General features: G+C 35.4%; 1 protein-coding gene across 1 annotated transcript; it reads left to right on the top strand.

Annotated features, from left to right (window-relative positions):
- The first annotated feature begins 7,986 nt into the window (after positions 1–7,986).
- LOC111998088 (putative homeobox-leucine zipper protein ATHB-51) lies at positions 7,987–12,195 on the top strand. The gene is made up of 3 exons (XM_024030197.2): positions 7,987–8,291; positions 8,993–9,327; positions 11,611–12,195. The coding sequence occupies exons 1-3, from the start codon at positions 8,201–8,203 to the stop codon at positions 11,860–11,862; spliced, it is 678 nt and encodes a 225-aa protein (XP_023885965.2). The 5' UTR covers positions 7,987–8,200; the 3' UTR covers positions 11,863–12,195.
- The last annotated feature ends 388 nt before the right edge of the window (positions 12,196–12,583 follow it).

Below are 12,583 nucleotides of genomic sequence, written 5' to 3'. Positions count from 1 at the left end.
ATGATATTTTCTTTTATTTGCTTTACTATAATATTCTGCTCGATATTCGTATTCTATTCTGGAGTTAGCCTCATGGAACCATCTGTTATCCTTCAAATATAAATCTAAAGACCGTATTATAGCTTGACTCTAGGTAACGCTTTGGTTTTTCTCCAGATAGTTATTTTCTCCACGGGTTCGAGTCTGAGGACCATACAATACGTTGGTTCTGTCTAGTACCCAGGTATAATGGTGTGAATAGTTTTACCATAGGATTGGGTCCAAGGACCATGCAATACCTTGGTTCTATCTACCACTTCTATTTTTCTGTAAGTATCTAGTTTTCCATAGGCTTGGATCCGAGGACCAAGCAATACTTTGGTTCTGTCTAGTACTTCTATTTTTCTATAAGTATCTAGTTTTCCATAGGCTTGGGTCCGAGGACCATGCAATACCTTGGTTCTGTCTACCACTTCTATTTTTCTGTAAGTATCTAGTTTCCCCATAAGTTTGAGTCCGAGGACCATGCAATACCTTGGTTCTGTCTAGTACCCAGGTATAATGGTGTGAATAGTTTTACCATAGGCTTGGGTCCGAGGACCATGCAATACCTTGGTTCTGTCTACCACTTCTATTTTTCTGTAAGTATCTAGTTTCCCCATAGGTTTGAGTCCGAGGACCATGCAATACTTTAGTTCTGTCTAGTACCCAGGTATAATGGTGTGAATAGTTTTACCATAGGCTTGGGTCCGAGGACCATGCAATACCTTGGTTCTGTCTACCACTTCTATTTTTCTGTAAATAGGGGTTTGTCCTCGGACCGCTTTACTGGAGATGATTCTTCCTTGGGTCGGATTATGATCTTTACACGTGGCGTTGATCTCGCCTCCAGCTCGAGCTCCCATCTTTTTCATTTATGAAGCGCCCTTTGTCCGTTCGTGTTCCGCGCTTGACGCTTCGGTGCGCGAAATGCGCATTTATTTATGTCCTCGTGAATTAACATGAGTCCAACGGTCTACGGCCTCCTTGGAAATTGGTAGCTTCATTATTAGCCCAGCTGATAATTCTCTTTTCGAATTCTGCATGAATTAATTTTCACCAACCCTTATCCCCTATATAAGGTGGGGGGATGGTTTCTCCACACTCCATGAACCTCCTAACACAAACAGAAAAAAACACATCCTTTCAGCTCTCCAAGCCCCTTTAACAACCCCGACAGAATTGTGACTGGAGTTGGCAAATATGAGGCGGCTTTGGGCGGGTGTGAGGACATCCGTGCCAAGAGCCGTTATGGCTGCAGCCCCCACTGGGCTTTCGACGCGGCAGAATTTAGGCGTAACCCCGATGGCACCATACAAGGTGGCCCGGAGGGATGTCGTTGAAGTACCTAATGTCTCTCCTCGAAGCGCACCCCCGACGGAGGAGACGTGCGAACTCATGTCATGGCCGGTGCCCGAGTGTTGCCGTCTCCGACGGTCAACGCTCACAAGGAGTGGAGAGAGTTAAGGGAACATCATGAGGGAGGGTGTCCCAGCGCGCCTACATCTGCTCCTCGCTTTGTTCAAGCTCCGCCGCTCCGAGGAAGGAGTTGTTGGTGGCCTTGAAACAAGCTGGCCCTCCTCCTTCCCTGCTTTTGGTGTCAAGTTCTCCCATTCTCTTTATGCCAATAAAAGCACGGGTTGACACTTCCCTCTAGCTAGTTTTTTAAGGCGGGTCCACCTGGGCCTCTGATTGTAGAACTAGCTGGTAGGATTAGCTTGTAAATTTGTTTGTGAAACACGCCTGCCTGAGCCTCTGATTATAATTTGTACTGTTTCTATTTATGAAATAATATCAAGATCTCTCTTTTCTCTATCAAATCTTCTATATAATTGTGTTTTTTTTTTTTTTCGCCAACCTACTGTAAAACGACCACTTAGAACAATCGCCTGGTGCGGCGGCCAGCACACTTATCCTTCCCACAGACGGCGCCAATTGTAGGGACTCAACTTGGATTGGACCCAGAGTATGAATGGGTTTTCAGCCCAACACGTCCAAACAATAAATTTGTAGAGAGTGGATTGAAGGTTTAGGCGCTGGCCGCCGTTCACCAAGCATGAACTCTCTTCTTTTATTAAAAAATACTTAGAACTTTTTTACAACTGGGGGGATGCTCCTCGGCCTGTGGCCGAGAAGCCCTTCTTCTTTTTCCTTCCTCCCCCTCTTCTATCTTACTTTACCAGCTTTTCTTATATAGTCTTCATCTTCCTATCTCCTTCTTCCATCTGATGATCATCCATTCGCCTTTCTTCTGGCCGTCCGTCCCATCAGAGGCCTTATCAGTACTCAAGTCGTTCACTCTGATCAACGTTGCCCTGCTAAGGGGTTATATCCCCATTAATGCGGCCAGAGGGGTTAGGTGAATGCATTAAGTGTGAATGTGACAACTTGCTCTGGGCTTGTCCCCTCCCAAAATTATCCTTAGTATGCCGAGGACGAAGAGGTCCTCGGCGTGGGTAAAAAAAGAGGCTTTCCCCAACTTAGCCTTAGATGGTCAGTCTTCCTCGGCGTCGGCCTTGGGCCTACTACACGATGGGCTGAGGCTATCAGGCCCACGTGCCCCACAATCATAATGATGTTCAAACATGTAACATAATGCTTCTTGATTGAATAAAAACACTAAATTATTTTCCAAATAGATGCATCTCTTAGAAAATTTACTGAAAAAACTTATTACAATTATTTTTGCCCAAAAAATTTCATAAATTAAAATGATGCAATCCTACTTAAAAATAATTATGTCACAAAGTGGATTAATCATATTATTAATTGACAAGTAGATGTTTATAAAAATAATTAATTAGTAATTATGCGCATCTAAAAGTAAGAATAATAGATTTTAAATATTGAAGAAAATCATGTTAAAATTAACGCCCTAGTCTTCAAATGATGTCAAGTGAACCTTGTATTTATATTTTTTGCATAATATACTAATTAAAATGTTAATTATGTTGTTGGGAACTTGGGATAAATGCACCTCAACAATAAATGAGCTTTTATTAAAAGCAGTAATTTCAAGCTAGCCTCCATGCATTAGAATTAAGTAACAACAATTAAACATACAAAGACTTTTATTATTGGTAGTTTAGGAAACATCTTCAATTAGTTTAGATTTAGACCTTTTTATTTTTTATTTTTAGAATGAATTTAGTTTAAGACCTAAAATTTGAGTTTATTTGAACAGTAGAGCGATATTTTCTATTGGGATAAATTTGAAAACACTCAATGAGTTGTTGGGATAAATGCACCTCAACACTAGTCACTACTCACTAGTCAGTACAATCAGCTGTTAAGAACACCTAGAAATAAAATGGGACAGTTTGGAATGGCACTATTCTATTTTAGATGGTCCAATTTGTCTCTGATAGTTTAAGCGATAGGTGGTCCTATTCGGCTCCTTTGTCCTGATTCAAAAATGCTTAGTTAGAGCTTTCTTGCGGACTCATACGTGTCTTTCTTCTAAAAAATAAATTAAAAATGAGAACTATTTTGTCCTAGAAGGTTGTTTGGATCAATGGAACATAAAATTAGAAAAATATGACAGTTGTTGAGTAATACACAATATTTTAAGGCAATTTTTCCGTCTACCATATAAATTATATATTCAAGGAATTTAAAATTTATGATTCTCATTAGTTGTTAAATTACATTTTGTCCAAAAAGTTTAAGTTATTGAGATATGGTAAATTTAATCACATACTTCTAACACTTTCTCTCATATGTGTGTTCAAATTAACTTTTAATAGTTGAGTCCCAAAACATGAGATTTTTAAATGCGAGATAAAGTGAACGAGACAATGATCGAACTTAGGATCTTTTTACTTTGATACCACGTTATTACGTCTCCACCAAGCTTGGAACAAAGGAGAATCAAGATCTAATGGTTCTGCAATGGATCTATCAACAAAGCCTAATGTGCCTTTGGTCATTGATCTACTCCATGTTGGATAATTATTTGTAGAAAGCAATTGCGAGACCAAAATAGTTCCAGGATTTTCTCTACCGTTAAAAAAATAGGGACTAGAAGGCTGATCAGCAATTGATGAAGAAGAAAATCCAAATCGAATCCGAAGCTAACAATTCTCACTTGTCGCCATGGAAATCTCTCAAAATCAAGAATCAAAGCTTGATAAGAAAGGAAATACTACGAACAAAGCAAAGAAACAAAAATCAAAAAGAATTGCTGTCATAGAAACGTGGAAAACGCTCTAATATCCTATCAATAATCACAGTTAGTTACATTTCTTCTTTCTCTCTAGTTTTCCTTCCCGCCAAACACTGTGATTCTTGATATCAGTGAATATGGCAAGTTAGCACCCAAAGAAGACAAATTGCTCACTCAATTCAAAGTGCAGATATAAGGATCATGCCAAAAAATACAGGTGAAAATTTGGAGGAAAACCCTAGATGCTAGACCTAGAGCTACTACTAATGTAGCGTCTTCATGTATGGTACCACAGCCATTTATCACCTAAACTGCCATATGTGATTTTTATTAATTAATTCATTGTTGTGTTAAAAGAAAAAAGAAAAAGAAAAAAAAAAGCTAAAGCATAATGGATAAACTATTAGTTACAAAATGAAGTTCGCCAAGTATCATTTCATACAGAAACAAACGAGAAGAAATTTAGCACAAAAGGAATACATAAATGATTGTTCAAGTTAAATACAATGAAATTCAATTTCCATTTCTAGTAAAAGAAAAATATATTAGATAACTTCTTTTGAGATGTTTGTGATGTGTCTTCGATTAAGTTTGGTTCATTAAGTTTAGTCTACTAGCTAGAGAACTATAATTTCATTTTGCCTCTACTGCTTTGGTTTTTGTTTTTTCCCTGTAATTCAGAGTCCTCTTACTTTTACCGTTGACTTGATTGTTCAATACTTCAATAATTCCAATTTTGATTTAATAGGGTTCAGAAAAATAATAAAATTAATGCACTACTTTGTGATTTTTTTTTTTTTTTTGGGGGGGATCGAGAAAGAATCAACCGCTCTGTTATGTTAATACTGAATTTTCAGCCATGGACCATTCATCATTATATTCCCAGAGTACTAGCAGAGGTAAACAGTTAAATTAATATATTTTAGGACTCAATAGATGCAGGAATATATGTAGGAATTTTTAAAAGAATATAAGCTCAAACTTGAGCCTTAATCCCGTGTACAGGAGGTCAATTAAGTTCATGAATTATTTCTCCAAAAAAAAAAAAAAAAGTTCATGAATTAAATTAACCCCCTTAAAGAAAAATGATAGGTAACTAATTAAATAATTGGACGGCTATTTACTTATTAAAAAACCCATTAATTATTACTGTTTGCCCTTTGATGTAATGGTTATTTTATAAATATAAGTTCTTATAGGGTAAGAGTTAGAGTTCAAGTCTTTACGAGAGAGATTTACATATGGATTCTGGTTAACTCAGTTAGTAAAGTCTCCGATGGCTATATAAAAGATCTGGAGTTCAATCACGTCTATACTAAAAACTAATTGGTGTCTTGGATAAAGAGTTATTATCATAAGCGGATACCATAAATTGAAACTCTTAAAAAAAAAAAAAAAGTGGGATTCACATATTTAAATTAAGTTAAGTAAAATTTCTATTTTAATTTTTTTTTATTATAAAAAAACATTGATTGGAGGGCAACACGCAGTTGTCATCAATATGCGACCCAAAAATTTTCACTCACATAATTAAGATGTTACCTCTGGTCAGTCTTTGAATTAAAGCCTCTTTATTGTTCATGAGGCAAAAGTTAATTAAAATCATTTGGAAAATTAAGAACTTCCCATGCAAAAGGTTGAGTTACGATTGGAACAGTTATAATTAAGTGATTTTTTTTTAAAGAAAGTTAATTTCTTTTTTTTAAAAATAAGTGAAAGCTAAGCATTCATATTTATAAAGAAGGCATAAGCTTCACTTAGTGGTGCAGACATGAGCAATGATTGTCTCATTATCTTAATGTCTACACTCCATACACACTGAACTGAAACAACCATTTACAAAGTGTGGACATATCCACATTTTTCACTGTGTGGAGACAATACTTTGCTTAAAGGCCATTTGTCGCTTTGATAAATCACAAGGAAAAAACAAAACCACCCAAAAGACAAAAACATCAGCATTAACAGCAAACAAGAAACCAGCCAAAAAGAGTTCCCATACAAAGTGGTAGCAAAGTTTTTTTGCACTATTCCTGAGTTATACACTATATATGGTTTCTGAGTATTTTTTATTTTTTAAAGCACTTGGTCTCAAATCAAGCTCATTGTGCTCTCGCTATTATAATTAATTATGAGGAGTAGTTATCATGAAATCAGAAAACACTTTTTAATTAATACACAAGAACACAACAATTCATAGCCTCATCCATCTCTTTCACCATTTTGTTAGCAATACTTTCTCTAATTCCATTAACAATTCAAGTTTTCTTTTTTGGAAAGATACCCTGAAGTTTTGAACACAGTACACAGAGACTTAGCTAGACCTGAACACCTTTCCTCAAAAAAAAAAAAAAAAAAAAAAAAAAAAAACAAAAAAACAAAAGCTAGACCTGAACACCCATGTCTCTCTCTCTCTCTCTGGTCTCATTCAATTGCAATTAAAGAAACAAGCCCAGCCCAAAGAGATAGAGATAGAGAAGGGGGGGTACAGCTTTCTTCGGTGCTAGGCTGCCAACTTTTAATGAGGTGGAGTAGTACTGTTGAAAGAGTAGTAGGATACTAGGATGAGCCCAAAGTTTCTTTTTCTCTATTCTATAGCTCACCCTTTATCTGTCTTTTTTTTTATCGGTACTACAGAAGTGTGGCAGGTGAGCGTAGTAGTACTACTACAGATTGAATGCCACCCTCTTATGACGTCCCACTCTCCTCGGCTATTCCTACACTGCATTTTGGCTCGGTCCCCTCAATCTATCTACAAATTTTTTTTGAAAACTCTAGGATCACGAGTCAATTTTCATAATTATCCAACGTGGGTGGGTAGAATCTATGTGAAAATAACAAATAACTCGTCATAATCTGTCACAGAGGATAGTTTTGATTCTTGTGAATATAAGTGAAATTAATTATTATCCTAAAGTAACTCTTTTTTAAAAAAAATAAAAAATGCATAAAAAAATTCTCATGACAACAAATATAATATATAGATTTGAAAAAAACATAATTCTAGAATGTTGGCTTACTGTTTTATGATGGGTGACACATCAGTGATCAATTTATAAATGTTATCTAGCAAAATTTGTAGTATTGCTATAAACACTCTCTTTTTTATAGAACCTAGTTAACGAGTGTTGAAATACATTGGTTAAGGTTGAATTTTATTACAATCAATTGGCTTTTTTTTGGGAAGTCGCCTAACATTTTATTAAAGGTGGGTTTTTTTATTAGCTTTTGTTATTTCTCAATGTATTGGATCGATTTGATTCCTCCTTAACGAGTTCAATAAACTCCAACATAGTTAACAAATTCTTTTTGAGTGGTGTTTATTATACACAAATTGTTTCATACATTCCTTAAAAAAATTGAAATTTTGACCACTTTAATATTTCAATTGCTTTTTGGAGTGTGTAAAATAGATATACGCAACAATTTAACCCGTTCCTCTTTATTTATATATATATATATATATTTAGAGAGAGAGAGAGTGATAAGAGAGTTTTGTCGGTTTGATATTGATATAAATGGAAAAATAGGTAAGGGTGGGATCAAAGGTCTCAATCTGGTCCCAATATTCCTGCTCCTATGGAACTGACATATGTCTTCCTTTCTCACGCCTCCTGACTTCTTTCTAGTATCAAAACCTCTCTCTCTTTCTTTGTTCCCTTCTTTTTCTCTCTATAAAATTGAACATATAACTTTGTTGCACCCCAAAAGTGTGGCTGCAAGAACCTCACAGAGAGTCACAGAATTCTCTCTCTCTCTCTCTCTCTCTCTCTCTCTCACTACGTACTCAGCTCACTCCCCCCCCCCCCCAAACTCTCTTTTTGGCACTCTAAAAGAGGAAGAATAGAAACTTACAACACTCGTGTCACGCCTCTCGAACTCAATTTCATCCTCGACTTATCTTTCTCTTTGTGGTCCAACACTCCAACACACTCAACCCCATCTCCATATCACATTGGATCAAGTTCTTGTTGATTTTGATTTTTGAAGGAAGAGACACAGAAAGTGGAGGCCAATATGGACTGGACTGGGAGCTTAAGACCCTTTGTTCCTCGACCAGAACCTTCTTTAAACTTCCTCTACAACTATAACTGCGACCCATATCAAGGTACACTCAGTCTTCTCACTATGTATATTGAGTTTATTCTCAAATATCGTTTTGTATTTCTTTTATTTTTCTATGCTGGGAACTTGAAAGAGTACTTCAGGTGGTGCATTTCGTTTTTATTACCACACTAGGTCTTATATATAATTCCACCATGGACTAAATTCTAACTCCCTTATATTCTACTTCAGTAACTTCACATTATAAGTTGCTTAATCAGTCTCATCGAGTCCTCTCCTCCTTTTAATTTTATGTCTTTTTTTGTTATAATAATAATAATAACCTATGTTTGACCAACTCACTGTGCTTTCTTGGAGAAGTCAATGACTCAAGGGTGGTAGTAATTGGAGCTCACAAACATGCTTTAACACTACTACACTTGGAAGTGCATGGACAGATTTACCTAGGTCAATAACATTACTTAGTTTACTTTATAAGAAAATCATAGTACAAATTCCCTCACTCATACTCACTTTTTTTTATATAATTTAAATAAACTTGTTGTAATAATTAAATTTAAATTAAAAAAAAACATGTTTGGGAGTATACAATATAAAACTAAAAATGGGAATCAAGCAATCTAAACTTTTAAGATAGATTTATTTCAAGGTTTAAAATATTATAAATTTAAAAGTGTATTCAGTGTCAAAGAAACTTCTTTTCTTAGGATAAGATAACACTAAATATGTTTCCTTTACGTTCAGGAATGGAGGTGAAGCATCCGGGAATGGTGGACTTGGGGCACGAGATGTTGCCAGCGATGGAGAAGAACAACTTTGGAAGCTGCCAGGAGAAGAAGAAGCGATTGACGAGTGATCAGCTAGATTCACTCGAGAGAAGCTTCCAGGAGGAGATAAAGCTAGACCCTGATAGAAAGATCAAGCTGTCCAAGGAGCTCGGGCTGCAGCCTCGCCAAATTGCAGTTTGGTTCCAAAACAGGCGGGCTAGGTGGAAGAATAAGCAGCTCGAGCACCTATATGATGTGCTTAAGCAAGAGTATGATGCCATCTCTAGGGAGAAGCTGAAACTTCAAGAAGAGGTTAGCCTTATTCTCTAATATTATTTAGCTGTTTTGCACTGGGTGAAAAAGCTCACTTTTACTATTACCCATGCAATCTTGAATCTATAGAGATAGCATATTAGCATATTCTATCTCTTCTACTATTTTTTTCCCCCTTTCAAAGAGTACACTTTCGATATCGGTTTGGGAAAATTTTCTTTCAAACTAGGTATATATATTCACTCTGTGATAATTTAAAATATTATTTACGTGTACTTTTAATTACATAGATCATTTAACTTGTTTAAAAGGGTTTAATGAACTGTATAATTTAATAGACAATGATTTTATAAATTAATCAACACATAATAGATTTTGAAGGAAAACTTTTTATTTTTCCTTTTAATCATAAATTTTAAATTTTTACCTCATTTTTTGTTATCTATTTTTAGTTGGAGATTTTCAACTTCAAAAAATATTATATCATACATTTTTAGTTGGAGATTTTCAACTTGAAAAAGTATCATGCCATACATAGCTACTATCATCTAGCTACTGGGTGAATCATTTTTCACCATTCCACCTTTGAATTTTTTCAAGTTTATTGAGACATGATGAGACATCACTTTGGCACAAAGAATAGACAACAACAGTGATCCTCCTAGTTTATTATTATTATTAAAAATAAAAATCAGTGTTCCTTTTTTGTTCAATAATGCTAGTACTATTACCAAACATTAACACATACTTTACCACAATTTTTTACACGATAGATTATAATTAATTGTCTATCACTATCACACGAACCCACCATCCATTTCTTCTCTATCACTCACAATCCACCACGTAAGACAATTATGACAAAGTTATGTGGGGTACTAGCATTGTTGTTTTTTTTTTTTTTTTCTATTGCCTGTGGAGACAAGATCTGAACCACCTAGGATTTGTTTGAGTACCGCTTATTACTGAAACTGAAAATACTGTAGTAAAATAATTTTTAAATGTGTAAATAGTGCCGTGAGACCCAATTTTAAGAAAAATTTGCTGAAACTTATACTTGCGGATCTTGTGAATAGTGCACAAGACCCATACAAAAAACGCATAAGACAACACAAACGCGTTTGTATCCAAACCCACGCCTAATCTCTAGGTCAATGGGTGAAGATTTTAGTGACTTCAATAGTTTGCATGTCTTCCTATTCAATTCATATAAAACAATTTGAGCCATCCTTTTCATCATGGTGTATACACTATACAATGCTTGCTTGGAAGCTCATTTGGATTGGAGGTACCTTTCTCTTAAACGTGCTCGCGTGTGAGATAAAACCTGTGGGACACATCTAGGACATTTGTCGTACATCACATTTGTATTGCTTTGAATTAAAATTAAAAAATTTAATGTCGACTACATATATGTTTTTGTCTTCTCCCAATAGAAACTTAATATGGAAACTTTACAATGTTCTTATTATGTCAAATACATGTTGGTAATACTTTCAAGTTACCATACAAAGGTGAGTATTTTTACCCCTTAAAAAAACTAGTAGAAATGTTATTTGAATAATCAACATTTTTCAACTAAGAACATTTTTAGCTAAAAGTTTTGTTGTTCTTACGAGAAGAATTAGGATTCAAATCCTGTATTGTTCTAACTATCAAATTAAAAAGAAATAAAAGCTTCAAGATTGATCACATCCTTCAAGACGTTGATGAACTAGTCAACTAGGTATTGAATACATTATCCTTGCATCTTAATTGTACGTGTATATGACAATATATGTATGCATAGTTGGAAACAACTGCATATTATATCAAAATATGTGTGTAAATATATGTCTATATATAGAAGCAAACACACAAATACTGTGTAATTTTTTTTTTTTTTTTCCATTGGAATTAAGCTCTTAAATTTAAAATTAAATTGACATTTCTATTGAGAAAGTTTTTAATAAGTGCTTGAATCTTAGTGTATGGACCAAAGCTCCATACACTAAGCACATACCCGACCCGAAGTTCCAACTTACCCGCCCAAAGCTCTTCATTCGGGTCGGGTCAGGCGGGGGTGTATGGACACCGACAAGAAGAAGGACACGGATACGTCCAACGTTGTACAGTGTTTTAAAAAATGGTCAGTTTCCTTCCAGTGCTTGATGGCGCTACTACGAGCCGCCTATTTTTTGTCCATTACAAGACATTAAATAAGGATTCGATTCAGATTTGTTACATATGTTGGTAAAATAAAAACATCGATCAGATTTGGATATAAATTAATGTACGCATTTATTTCAATTTATACCATTTAAAGTTGGGTTGGTGGTGCAGGTTATGAAATTGAAAGCAATGCTGCAGAGAGAGCAAGCTGCAAGGAAACCAGTCTCAACAGGCTACACAGAAATCACTGGGGAAGAGACAGTTGAGAGCACCTCTGTGGCCATTAATGGCTGTAATAACAAACCACAAGGAACCGGCCATCATCAAATTGCAGACTACAACTTTCTCTTCAGTGTCGACGAGTACAACCCAGTAGCATCATCACCAGCTAACTGGGCTGGTCTGCCTTCTTATCCCTCATAACGAGGCTCTTTTATGTGGGTCGGTGTTTATTACACATAGTGTGTAGATCCACACATTGGCCAAAATGAACTAAACTCGTCATGATGAGTTCAATTCATTTTAACAGTTTGTGCATCCACACGTGTGTAACAGGTTTTTCTTAGTTGTCCATATAGTCCGTGTTAGAGTGTGAGTTTAGCTTAGTAGAGAATCAGAGTGAGTACTTGGTTTCCCTACTGAGAGCAATGCAAAGTTGAAGAAACTAAAGAGACACTATGTCGTCTCCAGAACAATCATTAACTTATTTACTTTTATGATATGCTCTAATTGTTATGGTTACTCTTATTCTTCTGATGGTTGTCAGTTTCTTATTTGTTTTATTTTTTTAATTATATGGCATGCTTTTATTGCTATAAAATACCAAATTAGTTATACTTTAAAGGTACCTAAATTACGAGTGCTAGATCATGTTTAAAATTAGATAACTTGGGTTATAAGTTATAACTCATTTTAATATTTAATCTAAACCATAAAATAAATATCCTAACACCTTTGGGAACATATTTAGCCCAACTTATTAATTCATTGGTTCTAGTGAAATAAGATAACACAGTTATTGCAAAACTAATATGGATCACAGACAACTACAAAATAGGGTAGAGATGTTCATAGAGCATCGGTGTGATGTTGGTTTTGGGCTCTCCAATGCTGAAGTTAGGGAGGGTTATCTCTATCTTTTTTT

The sequence above is a fragment of the Quercus suber genome, unplaced genomic scaffold (genome assembly GCF_002906115.3).
Source record: "Quercus suber isolate HL8 unplaced genomic scaffold, Cork oak 2.0 scaffold_287, whole genome shotgun sequence".
Lineage (NCBI taxonomy): Eukaryota > Viridiplantae > Streptophyta > Magnoliopsida > Fagales > Fagaceae > Quercus > Quercus suber.
Note: the sequence above shows the minus strand (reverse complement) of the source record. Positions and strands in the feature narration are given on the sequence as shown.

What these genes read in the sequence shown, in the direction of transcription:
- LOC111998088 (XM_024030197.2), top strand. Translation starts at nt 8,201, where the DNA reads ATGGACTGGACTGGGAGCTTAAGACCCTTTGTTCCTCGACCAGAACCT. An exon ending in TAACTGCGACCCATATCAAG is followed by an intron (nt 8,292 to 8,992) that starts GTACACTCAGTC and finishes CTTTACGTTCAG; the next exon opens with GAATGGAGGTGAAGCATCCG. An exon ending in AGCTGAAACTTCAAGAAGAG is followed by an intron (nt 9,328 to 11,610) that starts GTTAGCCTTATT and finishes TTGGTGGTGCAG; the next exon opens with GTTATGAAATTGAAAGCAAT.